This window comes from Bombus huntii, chromosome 3 (assembly GCF_024542735.1).
Source record: "Bombus huntii isolate Logan2020A chromosome 3, iyBomHunt1.1, whole genome shotgun sequence".
Classification (NCBI taxonomy): domain Eukaryota; kingdom Metazoa; phylum Arthropoda; class Insecta; order Hymenoptera; family Apidae; genus Bombus; species Bombus huntii.
Genome location: NC_066240.1, coordinates 12,132,045 through 12,159,558, shown reverse-complemented (window position 1 = coordinate 12,159,558; position 27,514 = coordinate 12,132,045). Strand labels below are relative to the sequence as shown.

The 27,514-nt window shown below is 41.2% G+C and overlaps 1 protein-coding gene, 1 long non-coding RNA gene and 1 pseudogene across 6 annotated transcripts in view; 1 reads left to right on the top strand and 2 right to left on the bottom strand.

The window, feature by feature from the left end:
- The window catches only part of LOC126863605 (uncharacterized), a 207,363-nt gene that overhangs the window by 136,089 nt on the left and 43,760 nt on the right, over positions 1-27,514 (top strand). For all 5 annotated transcript variants that reach the window (XM_050613916.1, XM_050613919.1, XM_050613915.1 and 2 more), the window contains one exon: positions 10,818-10,982. In XM_050613916.1, coding sequence (XP_050469873.1) covers positions 10,818-10,982 — 165 coding nt within the window. The remainder of the gene's footprint in view (positions 1-10,817; positions 10,983-27,514) is intronic.
- Positions 1-27,514, bottom strand: part of LOC126863679 (uncharacterized) — a 189,178-nt gene that overhangs the window by 136,281 nt on the left and 25,383 nt on the right. The window contains exon 2 of the long non-coding RNA XR_007688939.1: positions 20,083-20,243. This is a non-coding gene — a long non-coding RNA (uncharacterized LOC126863679). The remainder of the gene's footprint in view (positions 1-20,082; positions 20,244-27,514) is intronic.
- On the bottom strand, positions 22,171-27,390 carry LOC126863624 (uncharacterized; annotated as a pseudogene).

Below are 27,514 nucleotides of genomic sequence, written 5' to 3'. Positions count from 1 at the left end.
TTAGTTCGAACGAAACTTGCGTGTAAGCTCCACAACGCGATAGTTAGTGTAACTCGCTCGATTAACACGTTGCGTCGTCTCCTTTTTAGAATATTGTTTAACAAAGCCGAGGAACCGTGAAGATGTTGCTACGCGAAAACACCAACCAACAAAATATTTAGAGTAATAGCATGCTATCTACCAGATTTTATAGCTCACGTGTATTTCTCGTATCTTTTCTACGCGTGTACTGTCGCTCATCGATATGTCACGTAAAATAAAAAAATAAAAACGAGAGAACTTATTTGCTAACACCTTGATTACACTAATGACAGTTTAGTTCCGAACTTCAGCCATGACTTTCCAAGCCTTTTTTTTTCCTTTTTTTCTTTAACGTGAAGGAAATCCGCAGGGACACCAGGCCGCTTCTGCGGAAAAGCGGCGTGGTAGTGCCGGACTCCAACCGACTAAAACCTCCAGGATGACCGTCCCGGCTGCGATCGAGAGAGGCCGATTAGAGAACCTAACTCCCCCCCCCCCCCCACACACACACACACAATACACCCCTAATGGAGCGGTGTCCGGCCATGTCACACCGCGCCTCGTCGCCGAAGCCGCCGTACCAGGCAGTCTGGTTCCCCTACCGGACTGTTTGGCGGCCCCGAGGCGCTGAACTGCCAGCGCCTAAGTTTGAACCCCGCCGGGGGGCGCGGCGGACCTAGCGCGCCTCGCCGAAACGCGTCCACGGCCTCTGCCGCGTCCTCGCCGGCCGATCCTCTCGGAGTGGGAGTTCCGCACCCTCACCCTTAGTCAACCTCTTTCCGAAGTATAACCTGCTCACAGAAGGAGGTCACGGCCCTCCTCCCTCTCTCGCTCACCAACAATGCCTCGAGGATCGCCGGCGGCGAGAGGTCCCATCCGATTTCCACGATGAGGTCGCGGCGCGACAGTACCCACGCCGGGCAGTACTCCAGCGTGTGCTGCGCCGAGTTCACGCTCGCATCGCAGTGGTGGCAACGCGCGGTCGCCTCTTTCCCGATTCGGTGCAGGTACTCACCGAAGCAACCGTGTCCGGTGAGCACCTGCGTCATCCTGTAGGTCAGAGGAGGCCCACCACCGCCCAACCAAACATCCCAGTTTGGAAGGACGGCCTCGAGGACCCTTAGCCCCGGTGCACCCGCTCTCATGTCGAGGCTGGCGCGCCATCTGTCGAGCAAGGCCCGCCGAGCCCGAACCCTAACGTCGGCGCCCACCGGGCCGACCCCATCCGATAGACCCCCAGGGCCTGCAATTCGAACGAGGGAAACCCGGTGAGCACCGCAAAAAAATCTTTTTTTTTACGTGGGGAAATCTTCATAATTCATAATTCATTCATGCAGAAGAATGCAACTGTTCCGTACGCATGGTGGTAAAGAAGAAGATGATGAGACGAGCGAAAAAGAGATCTGAGACGCGTGCAATGTGTATCTACGAATATCTTGTGAATCACATATTAAATAAATCTGAAACTATTTTAATATCATTTCTACGTGTACTGTGAGTGTTGCTATACATTTATTTCGGCGACTAAGATCCACAATTGTTAACGATCTTCTTACGGAATTGCGAACTGTCATATAAAATTTCGATCGTTTGTCCTACAACCTCATCGATGGTATGTTAAAATTATTTTTAACAGATTTGTCGAAGTATCAAATACAGTTTTAAATATCTTTGTTGCAATCAATCATGGTAGTCTCTCCATCAATTTGGAAGATTATTTCCTACGTTATATAACTCGACGAGCGGACGAGTCGAGCGCAACGAACTCCTCAAACAAAGAAGCTGCTGCATAATGCAACTGCTTCACGCTTGTAGATATCAATCTTTTTATCGTATCTATATTAACTTTCAAGAACGAATTTCATCCTATCGTGATATTCTGCTACAGCTCTGACAAACGATAAAATCGTGCCGAGAGCGTCCTATTTTTAATTTTCCAACTAATTAATATTCGACTAAAAATAAATAAATGTCCATATATTTCCACGAATATTCTTCCTCGATCGCCGCGAATCTTCGATTTACAAACGTTTCGTGTGGCGAGCAAAGCGGAAAACGAGTCACACTGTAATCGATTCTAACTAACCGTAGCAAGGTACGAAGAATTAAGCGAAACGTTTCAGACGAAACACGCTCGACGAGAACACAAGGTTTCCGTAAGGCGAGGGACAAACGGTAAAGCGAGGCGTGCTCGCAAAGACATTCCCGTGGGATTCTCGTGGCAAATGCGTGCCTTTTAGGCCGGCTGCACGCGACGTTTATTCCTCGCAAGCCAGCCTGTAATTGAATCTCACGAAAGGGGAACTTAAAATTTCAACGACCGCTTTCACGTTCCCAGAGCTTCTGCTCGTTGTGTTCGGGATGGTTCGCGCGACCGTCGATGAATTTTTCAACGACGAAGATCGACGCTCGGAACAGCTGACGGGATCACGGTTCCGCTTAATCGGTTTAGTTCACCGTCGGCTACGAGCCACGCGACGCTCGTGTTCTATTTATGACGCGTATTCCACCATCTCGTCCATTTTCGATCGATCCATCTCGAGTTTCCAACTTCTTCCTCGCTGAAAACGAAATGCAAAACGATTCGATACGAACGTGCCGGGAATTCGAATATGTCTACCAAAACAATTGGTGACAGAGATTTTTATTAAATACGTGGCGCGAGGGAAACGATTTATATACTATAAAATTGAGGAGATCGTATTTATTCGTATCGTAACAGACTCGTGTAAGCTTTGTAAAGAAGAAGCGGGTACGGTAGATCGTAAAAGTCTACAAACGCCTCTTAAATGTAGAACATGGTGGGAAAAACGTTAGCTCTACGCAGCTGTTTGACGTCTTAAAAACACAGTGTTAAAACGTCGAAATAATAATCTACTCACTTTCACTTGTATTAAGAAGAAAAAAGTAAAAGGAAATAAAAGGAAATGTGCTACAAAAATCACACACGCCTGTTGTATCTATTAATCTCTCTTTCACAAACGTGTTTTTGTACAACAATGCACCTTCGTACAAACGTGAAACCGAGTCTGTGAAATGTCGCGGTGTTTATCTCGACAGAACAAAATGGATCGTACGTAATTCGACAAAATAATATAAAAGAAAAAACATTGTGCGTCTATTATTTCCTCATAAAACGAAAGAAACTTTTCAGACAACCTAATACACGAAGTTCACCTATTTATTTCATCTATTCATTCATTTATTTATTTATTTACGGGATAAATCCTTTCATATAACGCGTTAAAAGTAATTCCGTGCCAAAGCGCGTTTCTTTGACAAGACAAGTAGAGAAAAGTCGATAGGTGTGTGTGTGTAGACTTTCTTGGCCGGCTGTATACGTTCGAAACTCCATCAGGTTGGACATTTCGCCAATGTTCGGTTAAAAATTAGCCGACTTCCCGTGGATGTTTCGAAAGGCAAACCACCAATGTAACTGTCTCTTCGAGTTGAAAAGCAAAAAAGTGACGAATGAGTGGAAACGCTCTCGAAACCTACTGTTACAATATTTTCGACAGCTCTTTCGCCGAAAGGATTTGCAACTGAAAGCGACAAACGCATAAAAATTGAATATCTGACCGATCGATTGTTTACGGGGCCGATCACACTTTGTTACCGTTTGTTACGAAAAATGTCACGGTTCTATTGTCTCGATGCCTGTCGTACAGATAAATGGAAAACGCGGATTATCGGTCGATAGATCCACTTTGAAAAATCACGCAGCTGCTTCTGATCTGGTTCGTTCTCCGCTTCTTCGCGATCTCTCGTCCGTATCCCCTTCCGCTCGCGGTTTTCGAGCACCCAGACAACAGCTAGCTCGCTGATGAATAAAGGATCAGCAAACAGGATAAAGGCGAGCACGATGCCTCTTAATGATTTCCTGGCAAGTCAGCGAATAAATTAATAATCAAGTTTGTCGTGGGCTTTCGTCGAGGAGCTGTTTTAGGAAAATTGCTCGTAAAGAACTTGCCAAGCTGCATCATTTAGCTTCTTTAAATTTAAAGATGCGATCTACAAAAATTTAAAGTTGAAAATCACCGTTCTCCGTTGAATATTTCTTCTCTTATTTTCTTATTCCACGTTCCTGATCTGTGGTTCATTTCGCGCTTCTGATAACGTTCTTATTCATCGAATCGTGGAACTTCGATCGTCGATGGGTTTGATTATTGAAAACATAAGATTCGAAAGAAAGATTTTACAGATAACAAAGAGATCAACGTGTTTTGTTGCCATGAAAACCAACAAAATTGTATCGAAGATCCGTGCGATGAGAAAAACAAAAATATTCCTGCCATAAGAGGATTGCGAGAAACAGCTCAGCTCAGAGCCTGCTAATGGAACGCATCTATGATGGAATGATTCACCAATCCCTTGTTACAAAAAACTACTACTTATTATTTTTATAATTTTTAATATTTATATTAAAAATAACCACTCGGTAGAAGCTTCGAATTTTTCTAAAAAAAAAAAAAAAAAATGTAACCCGTATCTCGACCGAGTTAATCTTCGCGATCGTAAAGGGCGCATCGGAGGTGAAAATGTTTTTCTCTCGTCCTTTTCCTTCTTTTTTTTTTTTCCTTTTTCAAAAGTCTCCTCGATACTCGTGATTTTCCCAGCACCCTCGAAAAGAGTAGGTGGCGCGAAAGAGCCGAAGTATTTATTTCCAGTGCCCTCGAACCGTTTAATTTTCCGCGTGCTGTTCGAGCGGACCGAATAATTGGCCTCTGAATTCTCGATTTTCGTCCCTCGCCCATGCTCTCGCTCTTTCTCCTTTTTTTTTCCTCTTCGCGTTTTCCTCCGAGTGGCTGCCGGCTGCCAGCTACTCGGAAAGAAATTGCACGTTCCGTTGCTTCTAGAACGTTGAAAACTGAAATCCGCCTTTACAGCTTCTACACTCGATTCGAATATCGATGGTAGAGAAACCGCTTTATCGATGGGAGAACACTTCGAAAGTCGCGCGCCAAGTCCAACACTGACTATTTAATAAAAGCTGCTCTCGGATGTACGCGACTATACGCGTAATTCGGCTTCCTCGTTCATGATTATTTCATTCGTACGATAATACGAAATACGAGTACTTTCCAAATACAGTGGAACATCGATTATTCCAACTGCTCGAGGGACATTTGCATATTCGAATAGAGCAATTTTCAGACAACGGAACAGTTACATTTCTCGCGTTCGTCTTCGTATATATAGGACATAAATATTATCTTTAAAGATTTCGCGTGATTTGGTAAACGCAAATCACAAGGCACTAAGAACGAATCGCAGTATTGTCATCGATAGCTCGAGGATTCTAAATAGAAAGAATCGAAAATTCTGCTTAGAAATTGTTGAGGTTATTCGATGTGTAAACGGAGAAAACTCGTGGATAAATTGTAAGGCAGAAAATATATTTAAATAGAAGTGCAATTAGAAGTAAGAATACAATTTGAGCTGGTCCAGACCCGCACGCTAGCTGTGTTACCCAATAACTGAAAACCCCGAAGCCAACGTCGCCTGTCTACTGTTTATGGTCTGTCTTCGTCGCAGTCTTTTGTCTACACGCTGTCCATGGCTTCAGTGCTTGAGAAAACTAAAAAAGACCAGATGTAGAGTTTTCTTAGAAGTGGTGACCGCTTCAACACCCTCCCTAAAACTCTACATCCCTACAAACAATTATCGCTTAATATTTTTCTAACTCTTGTCGTAAATATCTGAAAATTAATTTGTCAATGCCTTCACAAGTACATTTGCCAGCCGCCTTTCTCTTTTCCATGCAAATTAATTTATTACAAAAAAAACGCGAAGACTAAACAGATCATGTAGAGTTTTTCTTTTTTTTTTAGAAGTGTTAACCACTTCGACAAAAATTACGAATAGCTTCGCTTCGATTGCGTAACTGCGCTATAAAAATTCTGCCATGTAACAAACACAATTACAGAATCTAAAGAAGGAAACGACGATGAAAACGAACTGTCTAGCAACAGTCAAAGTTCATCGAGTACTATCGAAGGCAAGAGACGATAGACGCCAAACGCTTATAACCGAACAAAAAGATTGTAAATCGACATCGACGAACTAATAAAGTGTCGTTTTACGGTGGCACGAGACAACGTTTAACGCCCAACGATGCGACTATAAAAATGAACTTTACGAGGAAATCGGACGATCCAGTATCGAGGTCGATAAATTTTATCAGATTTTCGCGTTTCTTGCGTCGACCACCTTGAAGTTTATCGATGAACCTAGCGTTCCGCCAACTTCTTTATGTGTTTTCCCAACGTTGCGCCGCTCGAGCGAGTGGAAAATTCACAGGAGATATTCGAAAAACTCCGCGAGACAGACTCTTCCGCCGGTGTATTCTACTTTTTTTCCAGAAACTACCAAGGATTCCGAGGATGGGATCCTTCGCGCTAACTTTCATGCAAATTACTATTGGGGAAACTTCTCCAGACTTTCTCTTTGTCGCTGTCTGTTAATTTTAATTTCGATTCAAGATTCCATCGAGACAATATCTTTCTTGCTTGTCTTTTGCAAAATTCAAGGCAATCGTTCTCAACAAGGCGATACGCACTGACCCAAAAGTATCGGAACAAAAGTATGTGCTGTGCATTTTTAAATTTCATCAGCATCGTAGCGAGACTCGGGTGGTTTCTGTAGGACGTGTAGGGTGAAAAAGAAATACTGGGCTTTTTTTCAATAGTATATATTCGTTAACAATTCTCGTTTTCGACTCTTTACGTCCAACTCTCGATTTCGACTGCTCAGTCTCGTTTCTCGGTCACGACTCAACTGTTTTCTCAATCCGATTTGTTTCTTTTTTGTCGCCTCTCAATATCTTCACTACCACGCGTTCGTTAGGCGTCTGCAACCGTATGCCTTATACAAAGGATATAACCTAACAAACACGAAGATGGTACCTCGCTGGGGGTAGCCACCCACATGATAATCAAACAGCCAAAAAATTCTACCAAATGTCCAAATCGGACAAATTGTGAATGTAAACAATTAAATTAAAAAAAGAAGAAGAAAACGTACGCCTTCCTCCAAGTGTTGGCCGGAAGGACCGTAAGGATATCGATGGCTCATTGGACCTGTCGGCACTTACGCTTCGGTGATATGCTTTGTACCGACGAAACTGTTGGAAAGTCCTTGTTGTCGAGTGCCGTTACAATTGTATTGATGAATTTTAAAGCGATCGAACAAATTACAAAATATTTACTGCAAACATACGTTTAACAAGAAACCATCACACAGCGTGAACAATTATTAAACGAGTAACAAGTGTTGAAAATGGTGCTACTGAATATCGAGATTCATCGGTTCATGAGTGTTTAATTTCTATCGAAATTTTCAGACGACCTTCCAACTTCATCGATATAATCGTGCTAGCCGAATCTCATAACGACACCAGTGAAATATCGAAAAATGTTTCGTACAGCATATAAAACGTACACGTACACGGTACGTACGTAACAGGTCAATAAACGTTCGAATACTTTCGCGAGTTACTGTAATAAAAAGAGAAACCTCGGTCCGAAGCTTAATAAACGATTTACAATTTCGAGGATTTGGTTCATACGACTGACGAACCTTCGTTAACGAACGAGCGGAAAGAAAGAACGTCGAACGACGTTACGAGCTTTCTAAAAAGATAGGGCAACCCAGATTTTTTCGATGGGAAGGGGGACTTGGTAACAAGCTACTGGGAATTAATTCGACGAGTTCTCCGTACGTGAAGAAGCGTGGATACCGGATACGTGACCAGGTAGTCAGAAGTCGGGGAGAAAACGAGCGTCTGTTGGATAAGGTCCGAGGGTATATGGACCTGGTAGGATCGACGACGTCGTCGCGTTCAGCCAATGCCGGAAATCGAGAGGACGTGCCTCGATATCCGTTCCTTATCGATTCCCCTTCTTCCCTCCACTTCCGCTTGCTCCTCTAATTCCACGAAACACACTCTCCAAAAGCTTGACCTGCTTCCGCTACTTGCTCTTTCCCACGTTGGCAAAATAGAAAGCAAAAATCCTATGGCAAATAAAAGAAAAAGACACTGTGAAGATTGAATTCCGAGTAAAATGGAAATCCGTGTGCTAGACAAAATTCGAGCCAGGATCGTTTCGTCGGGAAACGACAACTATAGTCGTTGATCCACGAAAACTTTCTTCTATAATCTCTTACTTCGTACGTATCTAGTATCGGGTTACTTGGGATAGCCGTAGCGAAAGTTAAGAAAGATTTGACGATAAATAGACTTTGCGCCATCTATCGTTTCATCCACCGAATTGAATTCCTTTAACACGTTGACCGCCACGACACCCGTATTCGGGTGTCAGCAAAGTTTCTGGTCAGGCCGCCTAACCCATATTCGGATGTCGCTTATTTGACAACTTGCGTGGGATCGTCGTAGGTATTTGAAAAGATATTCCATAGTAATACATTGTTAATTAATAATTAATTGTAATAATAGTTGAATTGTTATAAAATAAAAATACGAAAATGGTTTATCAAAAAAATTATTTAGAATGTAAAACTTTAAAGCATTCTATACATAGCTGAGGTTGGTCGGGACAATTTGGACAATAAGTTGTCGTTTTCTTCAAATTCTTTCGTGCCTTTGTTCGGTCCATTCGACGTCTTTTATTCGCATAACATAGTTTGCACGCGCGTCTAATGCTTCTTCCGGAATCGTTTTTCCGAACGGCGATATTATGCCGACTCCGTCGAAGACAAGGATGTTTTGTATTTTCGGACAACCCTAATAATTTTGCAACCAATAATCGTCTAAATATTCTAATATTTATATTTTTCCTTGTTGCAATTTTGTAAACCGTCAAAGCGTTTACAACAGAAATTCCCAGAAAGAGTCGAATGCCAAGTTTTCCGTACCATTTGATTCCTTTTCTAATTGTGGTGGCATAAGAAACCATTTGGTCGGAATAATCTATACCACACTTTCCTTCGTTATATTCGACAACAGCTAGTGGTTTTAACGTTGCGAACAAACGAAACGAAAGATCATTCTTGAGACCACCGCTTGAGCGACTCGCATTACTAAAATATCGATGGGAGCACCTAGCAGAGAACGCTCGGTACTGCTGTACGCGTGGCCTGACGGAGATTTCTTTGAAAACACGCGTGACAGTCAACGTGTTAAATAAACTCCACGAGTTTTTAGAGTATCCCGTTTCGCGTGTGCGTCTTTCGAATAAATTTTGTACAAATCGGAAGAAACAATAACAAGATGAACATTCAACGTTATCTCGTTAAAAAAATATAACCTGTTTTCTCTTCTAAATTCTCTCTCGTATTCAACAAAGAGCAGTATAATCGTTAGAACGTTTCGTTGTTTCATAAAGATTTGTAATAAGAACGCGGACAAGCCGATGTATTAACCGTTTAAAAGGAAAACTTTCGAAAGAACTTTTACTTTACTTCTATCCGAGGTGAAACCCGATACGCCTTGAATTCTCCAATTTCTCCAGACATTTTCTTGAAACCTAAGACGCCCGTCTATTTTCGGACGACCGACGACTCAATGGAATCGCGCAGACGTGGAATTCCCTGAAGAATAAATCATTCGGCATCCATTTCGCTGTCGATCAAACGGACAAATCGTTCGTCTTATTCCCTCCTTCGACATCTTCAAGTACCAACGTTACAAACCGGTTAAATCAATTCGAGATTCGACCGAGAGATGTTTGACAGAGAGAGGCGAACACGTGTCCTGGACGAATGATAAATTTCACGCGTTTTCCACCGCAACTGCCAAGACGAATGCGTTTGTTTGCTTGCCAGCCGGTATTTCCTCTGTCACGTAAACAACCGTTTCGATTCTCGCCGTTTGAAACACTGCGTGCTACGCAAGCAACGTTAAGTTCATCTAAAAATGCTAACATAAATATTCCATTCTTTCACTTTTCTTCTCTCTCAGAACTAAGTTCCTTCAAACTTTCATCACTGAGGACTTTACAGATCGATAACGCAGACATATAAATTTCACAGAGAGCAGGCAAAAATTGGAGAATTTTCTCTAAAAAGAGTAATTCGACGGAAAATTCTCTCGCGAGAAAGAAAGAGAGAGTTAATTTTCTAATCCAACGAAATACCAGTATCCCAAAGCGGTAAAATAAAGCCAAAGAGATCGCCATAAAAGTTTATTCCAAAGTTTCGAGTTTAAAAAGTAAGAAAGTTAAAGAAGAACGAGAATCTTCACGGAATTCGCAATTCTCTGGCTCTTCTGATTTCTCATTGCGATATTTGCTTTGTTGACAGACGTTCCAACTTAATCGTGCAGAGTAAAATAATGCTATATAAGGCCATATTAAAACCTGTTTGGACCTATGGGATCCAACTATGGGGAACAGCGAGTAATTCCAACATAGAAATTCTTCAACGATTCCAATCGAAAACTCTAAGATCCTTAATAGATGCACCTTGGTATGTTACCAACGAAACAATGCATCGCGACCTTAAGATACCCACAGTTAAAGAAGAAATATGCAAATTCATTAATAGACATAATATAAGAATTAACAGCCACCAAAAAAAACCCACTAATTACTCAATTACTTGACACGACGGATCAGATCCGCAGCTTAAAAAGACAATACTCCTTAGATTTAAGCATTAGATTCAACCAGAATCAAACATACGATAAACACTTTTTAAACACGACATAGTACCGCGCCAGAATAATTTAATTATAATTCTCAATGAGAATTGAATGTAAAAGTTTTCCAAATAAAAAAAAAATATTCCCTTTGATCGACGTGCATTATTTTAAAAAACACTAATTTCCCATGTTTCAGACACGCACTGGCCGGTGTTCGTCTGCGTTCTAATGGCGACGACGGTGCTTTCCTGTCGACAAAGCGAGTTTCAATGCAACAACGGGCGCTGCGTCGCCCTCAACAAGGTGTGCAACGTCGTCGACGACTGCGGCGACGGCAGCGACGAACCACGACAATGTTCTCGTGAGTAACCAAGCTTTCGATCGAATACACGAAGCTAACCTCTAACCGTGTCCCTACTTTTGTTCGCTGACTTCCACCAAGTCGCGTGTCCCCCACAGTGGATCGAGTTAAACGCCGCCGGAAGCGATCAGACCCGACTGAAAATCGAGTTAGACCGTGATCGAGCTTTCTCTCGCGACGCCTGCGGCTCCTCAAGTTTCACCGACGAAACTTTGGATAACTGTTGCGTGTCTCGTCGTACGATACAATTACGTCGCAATAAAATACGGTAAAAAATTAAGGAAAAGTTATTTCGTACGAAAGGGGACGACATGGACGATTTAACTTTGACTTTTCTGCGTCCTTTTGTCACGTTATCCCGAGCCAATCGTACTTTTCTATTGCGTTGAAAGATATATCAAGTTTCAGCAAAATACGAAAGAATATAAACGACGATGTCACCGTTGTACGGTGATTCTGTATCGCAATTTTTTCCAACGTTCTCTTAAAACGTTAAAAGCGTTTACCGGAATAAGATTGGAGCGTAAAAATTCAATGATCGTAGCAAGGTTAAATGACAGCGGAGTTAGGATTAAGATCGTTATAAAGAAATTTCCGGCTCTTGCACTGAATCGAATTAACTTGCAAGAATGAAAAATTCTCGAGAATCCGAGGCATTAAATCCCTTTAAAAAGCCTCGTCGGGATCTAAGTAGCAGAACCAGTTTAACGTTCGAGATTAACGTTGCACTTACAGTTGCTTCTACTTTAAAGCGCTCCTCGGTCTTCCAATAGAATCGAGTTAGCTCGCGAGAATGAAATATCGCCACTCGTATAAACGAGAACTACTAAAACTACGGATGGATACCAAGAACATTGTCGTCGTATACGCGCATTCAGAATTTTAACGATCGAATCGAATTCGTTTGAAACGAACCAGACAATCGTCCAGGTCCCAGAGATTCCAATTGATTCTCGCCACGTAGAGACTGAATGACGAAAAGACTCGCGACCTTCGGCCTTTTTCACCGAATCGAAACAATAATTAGTCGGAGATTCGTCGGTTTTCACGGAGGAGAACGGTCCCCGGGGCAGATACAATCGCACCTCTTTCGACCTTTTCCATGCCACGAACATTTCGGTCGACTCATTGTCACGACGGCTGAATGCGGTAACCGATCCTCTCATTGTTCCTGCGGAGGCCGCGATCGAACCTCGTTTCAAAAGCCAGCAACTCAAAACGCGACCGTCCTCCCTTTCTCTATCGTGATTGCAGCAGACTCCAAAGAGTTTCTGCTTCGTTAGACCCCTTTTCTCCAATCTCCGTTATTTTTCCTCTGTATTTGTTTATCCCGACTCTCGCGGCCCACTCGTTTCGTTACGTTCGACTATAATCGAGTTTCGCGTCGCGCAAACGTTACCCTTTCACGGCAAGAAAACGTATATTTGCCAAACTTGCTGCGAAACGTAATGTCCATTTCGCAAGTCCTTTTCCACTCTCACGACTACGTACGATGAAATTCTTAGTAATTGAAATCTTCGGACAATGAGCGATAAAGGAATAACGTTCGATGTCGTATTCGTGAGTAAAGATAAAAATATTACAAGAAAAAAGGATATTAGTGTGCTAGTAGGTTTGCTAACGGTATGATTCATTTCAATATTACACCAACACAAAATCAAGTACGATACACGCAGTCGTCATTCGTCCAATATATCGCGACCTTAAGATACCCACAGTTAAAGAAGAGATATGCAAATTCATTAATAGACATAACATAAGAATTAACAATCACTGAAACCCACTAGTTACTCAATTACTTGACACGACGGATCAGATCCGCAGGTTAAAAAGACAGTATCCTCTAAGATTTAAACATTAGATTCAGCTAGAATCAAACGTACGATAAACACTTATTATTCACGTTATAGTACCACGCCAGAATAATTTAAGGTCAAGCAGACCTTCTTAATTACCCAGAGTCCCCCCCCCCTACTACAATATGTTTCAAGTAAAATAGTCAGAGATCATATCTTTTGTTGAAACCATTCAGTTATTGTCTCTGAACGTACCAAGACGCTTAAGAATTATTCCTTGTTACATACGGATATTTTAACTATATAAATCGATTGTCTATCCATTAAATATCTAAGATCAACGACTGACTCTGCCTACCGTGATATTGACATGTTTGGTCAATAGTATCCTTTAGACACACTTTTGGATCTATACTGTAATTATTTATTGTCAGCTTAAACTTCTGCGTCTACTTTTCTCTTCTTTCCTATTCTATGTATTCTATTTTCTATATACATACAGTGTCGTGAATAATTATAAATTCAACCCTATTTTTAGATTTTTCGTAATAAAACGAGAATTGACAGAACCGTTTGTATAGTTTCGTATTATGTCGGGTTTGTCGGGTTGGCGTTGGTCTTAGGGGCGCGTTGCGTATCTTCATTAGGACAAGTCATCCTAGTTGTTCAATGATTCAATTAGACACTCTTAATGTAAAGACAATGTTCTTAGGTTCAAACGAATCCACGGTCAACGGGAAAACTCTTTGTACAATTGAATATGTTTTGAAACACAAAGTGACGTTAGCTGCGTCGCGCGGTATCTTTCTGACTGACTGACTAGACGTTGTGTGTAAACTCTCCAAGGTGATCACCAGAATAAAAGACTGATACGATCACATTTGTCAATTGCATATTGACCGGGGATATCGACAAAATTCCAGGCGCCGTTACCAGGCAGACCCGCGTAGAGCCGTCATTGCTCCTGTCCGGGGCTTGTTTGTTAATACAGCGCGTGCCCCTCGATATTGGTACTTCTACTGTTAAGTAAAAACGTTCATCCCGTGACCGTGGCTACGTTCGGCGACCAGTTGTGTCGCCTCGAGCCCAAGCCCACTGTCACGAATCTCGGGCAAACGTAATCAGATCGTATCGCAACAACTACTTCTAGGTTCTATTATTTAAGTACAGCTATGATAAATAGTTTAGACCAAAGTATCGGGAATCTTTCCAAAATTCCAAAAGAAAGGCCCGATGTCCCTACATCTCCGACAGATACAACAAACACAAATTTTCTTTCTCTCAAGTCTGGAAGCAATTAAATTTCCTTTCAAACTTGTGGTTTGCCATGTGAAAAAATACAAACTCAATGTTAGTTTTGTTACTATTGGTTACTCCCACTAATTTATTAAGTACGCTATCCACTAACTTGTTTAAAGCTCCGTTTTGAATATCCGCCCACGCGGATTTTATTCTTTTTTAAGCTCAAAGACACCTTCTATAGCTGGATTTTCCTGATCGTAAAGAGGTCAATGTTGGCCATTGATAATTCCATTCCAAAATTTTGGAACCACTCTTCTCTAGTGGCGATTGTATTATATAAACAGCGTCTTGTCGAATAATTGCCTTTTCGTCTTCCATTTCAGTTATAAACGACAATAATTCGCCATATAACATCTGGTGTCCTATATCGTTCAATTTCCAACTCCTTCAATAATGGCACCAAAATCGGAAATGTCATAGATTAATCGAGGCGACAAGCCGCCGGCGCGATGACCACGCGACATCGTTCCGCCATTTGCTGTAAATAATTCCGAGCTGGTGGCACGGGTTCCACGCGATTTAACCCTTGGCAGAGTAGACCGTACGAGCCTCTGATCGTGCGACGCCGATGTTAATGGAATCGTGGAAACACAATGTGTTCGTTCGCGGAACAAACGAAATCTACTTGATCGGACGCGAAATATTTTATACGATTCGTTTTACAAACACGACGCTAAAAATCTCGCTTCTTATACCGTTCGATGGCATTCGGGTTTCGAAAAAGATTTCGAAAGAAATTACGAAATTTGCAACTACCTAACTATCGGAAGATAGAATTCGTAATTGCAATTGGAATTGGTAGAGAAATAGAAATACGATAAAAAGAGAGAGAGAGAGATATAAAAGGATAAAAGATGGCCGGAAGGAAAAGAGGATTCGAAGAATCGTTCGATTTAAAACGAACGACTGCGTAAAAACGTGGGAAATAAATTTTCGAAAATATGGAGGACAGTAACGAGCGTCGCCGTTTTACGAGATCCATGATGAAATCGTTCGGTGCACGAAAGACAGGGGATGTTTCCCTTACTCAGACGAGCTGCTATCGACAGACCGTGACAAAATGGGGGTAGTTTGCCCGGGAAATCCGCGAGAGCAAAAACGACCTAAACTCCCGTACGACCCTTTAATTCTCATGATTTATCCGTCAAGGAAAGTCCGTGTCTCGCGCGTCTCGATCATTGAAAAGAGATCCGATGTTAACCAAACGGTTAACGAGAAACCGACAAAATAATTAAAGATATCTCGTTTGAAATGGAAAGAACTTGGTTGATTATTGCGATGAACTCGAACGAACTGGAACGATTCGTTTAACAAAGCGAATCGCGTTCGACGAACGATATCGGCCCCTGCAAATTGCAGCTGCAACTTTTATTCGCCGCTTCAAAGAGAACTAAGCGGAAGTCTCGTTCGCCGAAGCAACGAGGAAAGGGGGTAGAGGCGACGCGTTAGGAAAAATATTTGCCTGTTTGTTCGACCCTGCCGCTCCGAGGAAACAGACGGAAAAATTAATGACACGACTTTCCCACCGTTTCATCGATCCCTCTGTAAAAGAAAGTTTCGAAACAGGCGGTGGAACGGGAAAGAACTGGGATGGAAAGCGATCAGGGAGCAAGTTACGTGGAAACTTTCGTCGCCCTTTTCGCCAGATATCGAAGAAACAATGGAATATGAATAGAAAGCAACGAGATTACCTGATAACCTACTTTAAAGTTTCATGCAGCGGAGCATCTTACGTAAGGGACTGGAAATGTTCTCGAATATTTTCTTCGAGGTATTTTACCAAGATTATAAAGTGGGAAGAAATATTTCCCCGTTAAGGAGAATTCGATGTTTGAGACGCGTAAGGTATTCGAAAATTTACGGCAAAATTGGACTTTCTCGATTCTTCGTCGTGGATCGCTGTTTGCAATCGATTCAGAGACGAAAACGCTATTCAAAATTAAACGCGTATTACTTGAAAACTAATTTCTCGCTTATTTCACGCTACGTTACAAACTCGTTAGTCGACGACTGACACGATTTTTCTACGACCTACAGTCACTTACGAAAGTCCGTGTACGTCCCATCAAATATAAGACATTTTAAGGTACAGATAAAATCAAAGGTTTTGCAATTTCTAACGTAATTTTACTTGGAAAATTTTCGTGAGTCAAATGTTTCATTTTTTCAATGTGCAACCACGTCGACTTCAAAAAATCGAAACTTTCTTCTGCGTTTTTTTAAAGCTCCGTACGTATAGAATACCGTGTTAAAATGGTATTTTGAAATTCTAAAAAATGGCTTAGTTATAACACTGAACACGAGTACGTTCTTTTATTGTAGAGAAAGATTAACCTAAAACCTTAAACGCGCTTTTCTCGAAACAATGTTTTTCGATCTTTCAAACTCTTCATCCGATTAACTCGAAATCTTTATTACATCTATATCTACAATGTGGCGCACAATCTTTTTGATATCTTAATCGCTAAAATTTTTATAAACATCTAAAGTTTTTTTTCCTTTTTTCAGCCAAAAATACAATTAGGTTTGTAACAAGCTGTCGCGTTCTTATTTTTTAAAATTATGGAAAAATCGTACGCTAAATCGAAGATACTCTACTTTCGTATCAGTTCGCACAAGAATTTGTATCTTTTTACAATCCAGTCACATTTGCCACCGGGCGTAAGCACACAAAGTTCCGCTGGATACAGAGCCGGATAACGTTCTACTGCTCTGCCGTTTTCAAATTTTATTGAAGAAAAAATCAATAAACACGGAGTTAAGACTCCCCGTAAAAGTCTTGATCCTTTAGCAAATACTTGTAGACGAAAGAAAATGTTACATCTACCTTATCTTTCTAGGTGTCCAGGGTTGCATATATTTCCCCTATATTTCAGCTTGTTTCAATTTTGTGGAAACGCGTTAACGATAATTGTATCGATACATAACGCGATATAAATAATCGCGTGACAAAGTGCGTTTTCAATTTCTCGGGTAAGTCAGGTACAGAGAATTCGATAAGCGTGTGACTTTCGCGACTGACTGTATATATCGCTACCGTAGTTAGTGCAGAATACTCTTTGCCCGGTTAAAAGCCAGAAATAATTAATCCTCGATTAACGTCAGCTACCCGCCAACGAAACCAAACGAGAAATTAAATACATTCGCATTCGTTTCGCGTCTCACACTTGGGCGGTTCCCCTTATTCGAGCACACGACGTATTAAACGCTATCGATCTCCCTAGCTTCCCTTAACACAAAACCGCCAGCAACGTAAAGCAACCGCGTTTCCTCTTATTGTCTTCGCGCGGCCGCTTAACACCAAACACCACGGAAAACGCTACGCGATTATAAATGCGAGCCTGGTTACCTTAATATTCGCGGTGAGATTAAACGAAACAGAGGTGGAATTCGCAATTGTTGCGGCGGCGGCCTAAGAAAACCGGATATTCCGGAATACCTGCGCGAAACGCGTTACGAGCGGATTTGGAGAAACCCTTTGTTCTTATACGTCTTCGAGGTTCAACTAACTACGAAGAATAAAGCCATTGAGTCGTGGTGGCTAAATGCTGGCAATTTGCCGTGGAGAAGTAGTTTTTAACGACAAGTCTATGGTGTTCGAGGAACGGAGAGACACGGGATAGACAGATACGTTGATGGAAGGCAATTTGTGCGTCTGCGGATCTTATGGGGTGTCGATCCTCGTTCCAAGTTGCTGGCAGTGGCTTCTTGTTTGCTCTTGGCCCGTGTTACCTCGTATTTCCGTATATTGATTTCGATTAGTCGACAGAGTGCCAACTATTAAAGGAGAGCTCTTACATTCTTCTGTCGTTCGTATCTTGTTGAGATTCTATACTCAACCTAATTTTACTTGCGCAGCCTCTATCTTTTAAAAATATAACCAGTGATTTTAGATAAACGCTAATTCTAATCTCAGAATAATAGGATTTTCACCAAATTCTACGATGTTATTCCAACCTCGTTATCTCGTGAGTTAGGAAAATTGCATGAAATTCGTAGTCACGAATTTCAGTCGGTGGGGCGGAGAGGGGAGGTGAATTATAAAAACCTGCCTTGAATACGTCTCGTAATTTGCCCCACAGCGGAAAGCACACGAAACACCAGCCTATCTCTAGCAGCTACCTTCACGGAGCACAAGCTCAACCAGCCTGATAACAATTAACCCAGCCGCACGTAACGCGAAATATAAATCGCGGCGCGAGTTTCAAGCTTGCGAGCTTTCCTCCCTGCTGCGCCGATAAGCTGCTCGACGAACGAGAATAATATATCAGAGTCGCGAAAACGCACGGAGCAGCATGGCTACGCAATTATTTCGCAATAAACTCGCCAATTGATCAACGTCCCCGTCCCCGTCCCGTGTAGATACATCGTCGGCACATTGTCTCGCGGGGCGATCATTATAATGAGGCTAATAAGATCGCGGCGGGAGTCCAGACGCGGTAAATCATCGTTATCAACAAGGAATTTGCAGAGAGAACACGACCCAAGGTATATATCCACGTAGCGTTTAACCAATCCTAAGCCTGAGTCGTAATTTTTGGTTAATTATGGCTCGCTTAATATTGCTTAAGCCTGCAGATATTGCGGATTACTGATAAATGGAGATCGAAAAACGAGTGGAAAAAGGTATTACAGCGAGAGGAAATGACTTACTGATTTTGAAATTTAAGTGACTTTCGCTGAATATATGGCGTTATTTCTTATATAGGGTGGTTGGTAACTGGTGGTACAGGCGGAAAGGGGGTGATTCTACGCGAAGAAAGAAGTCGAAAATATAGAATAAAAATTTTTCGTTCGAGGCTTTGTTTTCGAGAAAATCGACTTTCAATTTTCGCTCGGTACGCGTGCGGCACGTTATAACGGATCTCACTGTAGATCGTTGTCTAGATGGAAAAATTTAAAAGAAAAGAAAATTAAAAAAAAAAATTTTTATTCTATATTTTCACCCCCTTTCCGCTTGTACCACCAGTTACCAACCACCCTGTATACTGGCAACTGACAAAGCGTTTCTTTATCAGGTTCTATATTTCACGGGGAATTTAATATATTTTCATTGCGTTTATTTATTGTAGCATGCGAATGATATCATAAACGACGTGCAAATACTTTTTGTAGCCACTGTAGATATGCTCTGTTTTATAATATCGTGGTCGTATTTCCATTTTCTATAAACTGATTTTAACCAACTGTTTAAAAACTAGCTTTTCTAATCTTTGAAGGATATATGAGATCGAGTAATAAATTCGTCCGTCTTTTACCGATGTATACACTTTCGAAGAATGTTACAAAAATTGTTTAAAGAATGCAAAAATACGTGTATTTGATTTTTAATAAAAAAATACATCGTCAATTATATAGATATATTTCGTATAAAATGATAAACTTTAAAAAGATGAACTTATTATTCGACTCAATACTTCAAAATGAATAGCATTAAGCATTAACGAACGAATATTTCGCGTTTTAAATGTGATTTAACCAAGTGTTGGGAAAAATACTGAATGTATCTGTAAAGCTACGCTAACAATCAAACTTTTACGCTTTACCAGGCGAAAGCACATTGAACGTCCTTGTAACGATCTCATAAACATCGAATCCAATCATCGCCTCAGCTTTCCGATACCCATAACCAATCTATTCCTAGCAAGTTTCACTTCGATCGTATATGCCTTGCGATAGTTACTCGCTTCCTGAATCGGGCTATAACTATGGGACAAGTTATACAGTTCGATAATGTACAGTTCAAAATTGATTCTCCGCTGAGACCGTCAGAGGACCGTTCCCCGATGCGAAGTAAAGCAAGTTCCAGCTGACTCAGTGGCTCGTCTTCGATCCCCATTTTTCCACCACGATCGTAATTCAAGAGACGGGATCGTAAAACGTTGTGGCTACCTGATTCAGACGTTGTTCCGTTCTCTTTTTATGCTCACCGATAATGGAGAGAGAGAAAAAAAGGAGCACGAGGCCCGTTGATAAAACAGTCAAGCCGATGGTACACTCACCGAATTCGATGAAGGTGCACCGGGTCGTAGATGATCCAAGCTGGAGTACTGGAGCTGATTCCAGCAACTGAGGAAAAGTGGCGTGCCAATGGCGGGGGCGGATTCCAGTCACGTAGCCACGGAACCGGGTCTTCCATCCGGAAAGAAAAACAGCCTGCTCTCTGTGAAACAGATAAAAAATGAGTGGTCAGCGAAGCTGGTCAAGGAAATGGTGTTCTGGCTGATGTGAAAACGTGTTGGATGTCGATAACGATATAGTAGATCGTGAAATGATGCGATATAATGATAGAATTGAAGTAATAAGTTAGAGCTAACTCAATGATACGTTATAATGATAGAATTGAAATAATAAGTTAGAGCTAACTCAATGATACGTTATAATCGCCGTAAAAGAGATTCGTTATTTCGTTGTTTCGTTATTTATTATCACAATAACAATAAAAACGTTACAAATATGCATACAATTTTTATTCGGAGGAAACGCGATGATGGAATTTGAAAAAATTCCCAAAATATACCTGCTTTAATTTGAGATCCACCTTGAATGTTTTATACAATGTCCAGTCGCAAGTAATCATACTTTCTTCGACTTTATTAAAAAACAGACGATTTATATTCCAATGCCAAGTCTGTAGTTCTTCTCTTTTCTATGATAATCCGTCCGTCTAAAGGGAAGATACAGTATCTCGAGGATTACAGGAATACGGTAAGACATCTTCTTTAAAGAGATCTCCCGACGGCTCGCTTCCATTTTTCATTAAACAAAGACGCTGGCTGGCACAATTATGAATTTCCTTAAGCTCGCTCCTTCCGTTTCCTCTCATCCTTCCTGTCTCCTCTTTCTTCTTCTTTTTTCTCTCTTTTTTTTTATTAAATTTTCTCATCTATTTCCGTCGACGTCGGAGGTTTGAAAATAAGCCGACGATGTATCACCAATGGATACGACTACTTTTATAAACTGCATTCATAACGGAAGTCGGCTGTCCATTGGCGAAAGTTACGATAGGTAATAACAAACTTTGGTATTCTTCCCGAGACTCCTATGAATTCTCCACGCGAGCCCGGTTAATTTATATCAATTATACCGGTTAAAGCAATTATACGCAAGAACGAGGCTTGACGAAGCGGTACTGGTCGGGTTTTATTAAGAAGTTACCGTTCGCCAGCCTCGTTATTCCTCGCACGTCTTTCTCGATAACAAATTCTCCAGAAAAGAAGGGGACCAGGGGCAAAGTGCTATACTTCTGCCTTTTTTTTTTTTTTTTTTTTTTAGAGGTATCGTTTAATCTTCTGCACATTGTTCTTTTTTAGAATTATTCGTAATTTCAGTTAATAGCCAATACCGAGTCCTTACAAGTTGGAAAATTTCAAATAGAATCTAAGTTTCTTTTCTTTAAAAAACTCTATACTCGAATGTTTTGCTCGCGTCATTACTTCGCAGAAGGTTCCTCTAAAAGAACCGTAAGTGGCTCAGTTCCTAATAGCAATTTAGAATTTTCCTGCAGTGAAAGCAACTCCAGACAGTAACTCCATTTACTTTAACGTTCGTATAAAGAACCTTTCAGAAACTTGTGTACATACACACGAATACAACCAACATTCGCTTTTCCACAACAAATTTTGTAAGTCGCGACGAAAGAATTGATATCCATATAAAGTAGGAGCATAGAAGTCTTGTCATTTATCAAAAAACGTAACGATCTAACGTTTGATTACACGACGTCGCATGTTGGTCCTTTAAATAATTCACAAACATCCAGACAGAAGATTAAATGTCGGTGGCAATGGTCTTTAAAGAGTGGCATACAAAGGGGCGCTTTAAAGGACCTACTTTCCAGTCGTCGAGCCGAGTGCTCTTTCTTTCTCCCTCTCCAGCCTGGCGTGTGCCTCTTTCCTCCCCCGTCCGCATCTTTCATGTTTCCTTTTCCCGGGTTCTTAGAACGGAACCGAGCCACCGGACGCTTTCTACCGACTGTCGAGGGTGAAAATTACGACCACGCGTAATTTCGCTCGAATATTATTCAGCTCGGGCGAAAAACGAACGAGAACCTGCCTTATTACCGTTCCAGAAAAATTGCCCCATTCAGCTTCGCTTCGCGCGATTTTATTTCGTCCAAACGAGGTTTTACAACAAATACAGAACTTCTAAATGAACATCGACTTTCTTCGAGACGGCTCGGATTTAGAAGAGATTCCTTCCGCTGGAGTTACGTTTCAGAATGTTACTGAAATCGAATTCTGCAACAAGAAAATAAGTATGAGAGTGGGAAAGCGAAACGATGGAAGCCTTCGATCAGAAGTATCGTAAGTACGTGGCAAATTGTAAGTCTTGCTGGTCGATGGATCGTTTGCGCTGCTCTCTGGAATTGCGTCCTCGATGGCCCTGGATATGTTGGAACACTCGCAGAAATCTCGAACAGACCCTCCGTACAACGATATTTGATCAGCTGAACGCGATACAGCCAATAAAAGACGAAATAGAAAAGTATAAGATAAATCCAAGATTGCAAAGTAGAGAAGCTAAAGGTAATACCTTTCAGAGTGTTCATATTGTTATCCATACAGAAACTCATGTCACTGGTATCAGAGAAATCATAGTGACGAGGAGTAAACATACTGGAGGGGTTGGGTTTGTCTTGATCAGGCTTCTTTGCCGAAGGCGTCTTCGTCATCATTGATTCAACAAATTGATCTGTCAACTGACTTTTCCTTGGCTCGACTAAATCATTATTTGCTGAAAACACGCTAGTTTCTATTCATAGCAGGAAATATACAATGCTAGAAGCCAAAAGATTTAGTTCAGGAGGATCACGTTAAAAATTTTAGTAATATATTCCAATGCTGCGTAATTTTTAGTTGTTTAAAAAATTCATAAAAAATGTGGATCAACCAATTCTTTTGGCCTATAATACAGCTCGATCCGAGTTACTTTTCTCTATTTTGTTCATTGGAGACATATTGTAGCGAACTGTCTCAATCCTTGCGATTCTTGCACGAGGGGATGGATCAACCGAGCGACTCTTCGTTTTCTCCAATGGAATAATCTTCATTGGTGTCGCCACAAACTTCCCTTCATCCAAGATCAATCTCATTTTCTTCGCTACGGGATCATCCATTTCCTCCTCAAGATTCTCGCAACGTTGGCCTGTGTGCTTATCTTTCGAAAGATCGGATGGCTGGTCCATGTGCTCCAGTTCCTGGCCCATTCCTTGTTCCACTTCCTCCTCGAATGCATCGATCGGTTCTGAAACCGAGATTCTGTCCACCTCGCTTGCTACATCCTCGTGCTCTATTTCCTGCTGTCCCTGGTCCTGGGAAGGACTCTTTGAATCGATCGGACGGTCATGAGGAATACTCTGATCTTCCCCGATATGGATTGAAATTTCTGACGGCGATTGTACGGTGTTACTTTCTGCTAGACACATTTCTTCCAACATCAAGGTGTCCACTGATAGCGAGTCTGAATTGAACGAATCAGTTCTTAATTTAATTTCAGATAAATTATTTTATTATTGTTATTATTACTGTTGTTGTTGTTATCATAATTATTATTCAAATGAATAAAATCTGTATAAGGTGTTGGATGTGAAATCGAGAGATCAAATCTACAATAATTTAATTAAACTAAAGATAGTCGAGTATGAAAAAAGAAAATATTCTCAAAGCCCTTCTCTGAAGGATATCTCGTGATAAAACGTGAAGGAGCACCTATGGAATTCTCATAATTTTTTTCCCAGCCACTGTGCGAGCTGATTCTCGATCCATGGTAAATCTTGCGCATGTGGGAGAAATTAATCTTTGGCGGTGGCATTTCCAGCAACTTTAACGTTCGATCCCTCTTCTCTTCCTCCTGCCTCTTCAACTGTACAGCTAGCTAAGAACCGGAAGAACCCGAAAATGATATGCTATAAGAATCGTGCTATGAAAAGAAAATTGAGAATCTCGAAAATTCGTAAACAGTTATGAAAAAAACCTCCGTCTTGATCGTATTCAACTCCTTCTCGCGTGCTTCGATACTTCGATTAAGATCTTCCCATTCTTTGTCGAGTCCCATATGGTCTAAAATTGCGCGCGCAAGCTCGACGATTTTCGCGCGCATTCTCAGCCACGTAATCCGCTCTCTCTGCTTCAAAATTTTCTCGAACTCGTTGATCTTATATTCCACCACCATTTTATCAACTCGAAGCTTCTCCAATTTTACCTTGTTTTCTTTCCTCACCTTGGCCAAAGGAAATTCTTCGTATTTTGCCTAAATAACGTTGCAATCGTAGAATGAAATTCAGCGAGACGATCTTCCGATTTTCATCTGGAATTTTACATTGCGATGCAAAGGAAATTACGTACGTGATATGATTCCCATACTCTTTCGTATTCGTTGTAAATACTCTCATATCGTCCACAGTCCAATTCCATGACTTTGTAGTCGTTATCCAAATTAAGTTTCATTAGCTCGATTTTATTAGAAATTTCGTTAATGTATTTATTGTGCCTATGAACGAGTTTTCAAAATGATACACCTAATGAATAGACCAGAGTAGTATTGATTCGATTATCTTACGTACTTGTTTAAAATGTTAGTTAAAATTATGATATTATCCTCTGTATTCTTTGCCGTATTTTTCAACTCCTTTCTTGTTTGCAATTGTGTCTGCACCTTAGTCTTCAATTCTTTTATTTCACTTGCAACTTCTTAGAAAAATTCATAAAAACACGATTTTCGTAGTATCGTACTTGCAGATGTCACAAATAAATCATAAAATTTGATTCTATGTACGTGTTATTAAAGAATTAAGAACCATACATAACCTATATTATACATAATATCAAATCTTATTTCAAGTAGCTAAGAGGATGATTTTGGCCACATTTATTTAATTTTTTAATTTGTCAATGTTATTTGAAATATCAATCGATGTTAATCACTCTAAAAGCTGTCAAGTATCGTTTCAAATGTCAAACGATATGGGATATCAAATATCATAAACTAACAATAATTTAACGCAAACATCGATGCATACGACATTATTGCAAGGAAAATGACAAGTAACAGTGAAATAAAGAGGTTACTTACCAGAAGACGTGCTCTTGGCTGCTTCAATTTCTACACGCAGACAGGTTTCCAACATATTCATGAACTGCGGGTCGTCACAGCTGATTTCGGATTCCATTTTCACTACGCAACACTATTTTCGCGACAAATCACTCGAATTTGATAGAAAAATTTGAACAAAACCACAAAAGAATACGAAATTCCGTGCTACGCAGTACCACTTGCCGAGCGTTATGTGAAAGTGACGTCACGGGCCCCGTCGAACTTAAGAACGCGCTCTGATTGGCTGGCGCTGTTTCGCAATAATTTCGCGCGGAATTTAACGCGCCTTTTCAAACTATATTGATAGTTACCATTAATATACAAGGCAAATCAATGGCTTTAATAACGGGATAATAACGGTAAATCCTTTTTTACGTAATCTCAATTACTCAGGAAAACAATGCAACTGAAACTAATAACGAACGTGATAAGAAAATTAATGAAAGATAAAATACGATTAAGTAAGCCCTTGAGAAACTAAATTCTCTTCTCTTATCGCGTCGAACAATTCATCAAAACTCCGAAATAACATACTTTATGAAAATATTAATGCACAGACAACCGAGACAGAAATTTCAAACAGAAGAAACAGAAAATTCATGAGCGCGGTACATGTAACTGCTGCTGCGCCGTCGTGTCGCGTTTCTATGTTTACAGCGGCCCATTCGTTTACCGCGTTTCTCGCAGGTTGCACAACCTCCTCCGTACAAGCATAAAGGGAAATTTAATTCTCCTGTAGCGTAGGCGACGCGCGTAAACATTTTACGAGCAGGAAGCAACGAGCGGTCGCCACTGGCAACCGATTAATTTATCGGTCCTGGGGAAATTGATATCGAAAAATATAAGTAAAGGGTTGGATGCCCAGTGCACGGACACAGGGAACTGGCCACCGGCCAACTGGACGGCCATTTAGGTCAAAGAGAAAACCTCCCTCTTCCGTCGCCCGCCGCTTCCGTTCTGCTAGCGGCCACTCTGCGAATTGCCGATGCCTTTTTTACTATTTTCTCTCTTTTCGTAGCTGTCGTGTTAATGCTAAAGGTTAATTAAAGAGTTTGCACACGTTTAGTACGACGAAATGTTATAACGTCGAGATACGAGGAGGTGGTAATTTTCTGAAAAAGGATTTCTCATATAGCGGACGCGTCGTCGTAGGCGAATTTTTTCAAGCCTCGCCAGTGACTTACGACGGTACGAAAACGCAAAGGGTTAGCCGTTAAGTCGACGTAGAATTCTAGAATTTTTGTTTAACTTGGTCTCGTATTCGAATTCTTTTCTTAGAAGCTTTATTGGGTTCGTGTATAATTATGAGACACCAGATGCCTCGGATGCTTCGATAAACCCTGTTTCCAAACTTTTAAACGCATTCCTCTGGGCCAGGAAGCGATTTCAAAGCACGAAACGCTGCTCCCTGGGAGCCACTTCAAAACCTTCCCGTTCCCGTTTGTCCGACGCACGCCCTAAAATAAATTCCGGAGTAAGCTTGCAAATTTTACGAAATACCTTTCACACACATTCGGCCTCTCGCCGCGTGAAAAAACACATACAAAAGGTAATTAACCCTCTATAACGCCGAGTAACTTGGAAATTGCATTTGTTCTCGCAGCCACGTTTTATGACGCTCATCTTGTCTAATTGTCGTCGTAACGTTCTATTCTACCGTTCCACCGTTCACAGCATTTGTTAGCTACCGTTTCTAAGAAGTTTCTACCAAACTAAGGGACCAAAATCAGCGCCAATTTTCGTTCCGTAACGAGATAGAAATCTGATAGTAAAAAAGTTAAATGGAGACTCGTTTAACGAAGCCACTTGTTTCTTCATATTTATTCCGCGTACTTTCGTCGGTTTTCCTGTTCGAACCGACAATATCCATAGATAGCAAGGGTCCGACAGAAAGGCGGGGAAGAGGCGAAAGGCAAGAAGGAAGAGGAATTGAAGGCGGTGGCCGTTTTTGCGTGCGTACAAAAGCGGCGTTGTGCCATTACGGGACAAAACAGCCAGCCAGAGACGCGTTGGTTCGCTTAAATGCAGCTGCGCCCGTGTCTGCAGTTTATTTAATAGGAATCGCCAACTCCGCGTTGTATACGCAACCGTGGTATCCTTTTTCGCGCGGACGGCGTTGTTTCGTCAGGCAAGAAACCAGCGACCCGCGGCAAAGTATTGAGATCTTGGTGTAATCCGTCCTTTCCACCGACTGCCAACAAAGTTCCCAACTGAAAACGATCACACGGCCCGAAGAATGCTGGATCCTGTTCCATCTCGCGGTTCAGTGACCTGTCTGTAATTAATATCGCGTTTCGTTCGTTCTTTTCCCTTTTTCTTCCGTCATAGAGATTATTTCTC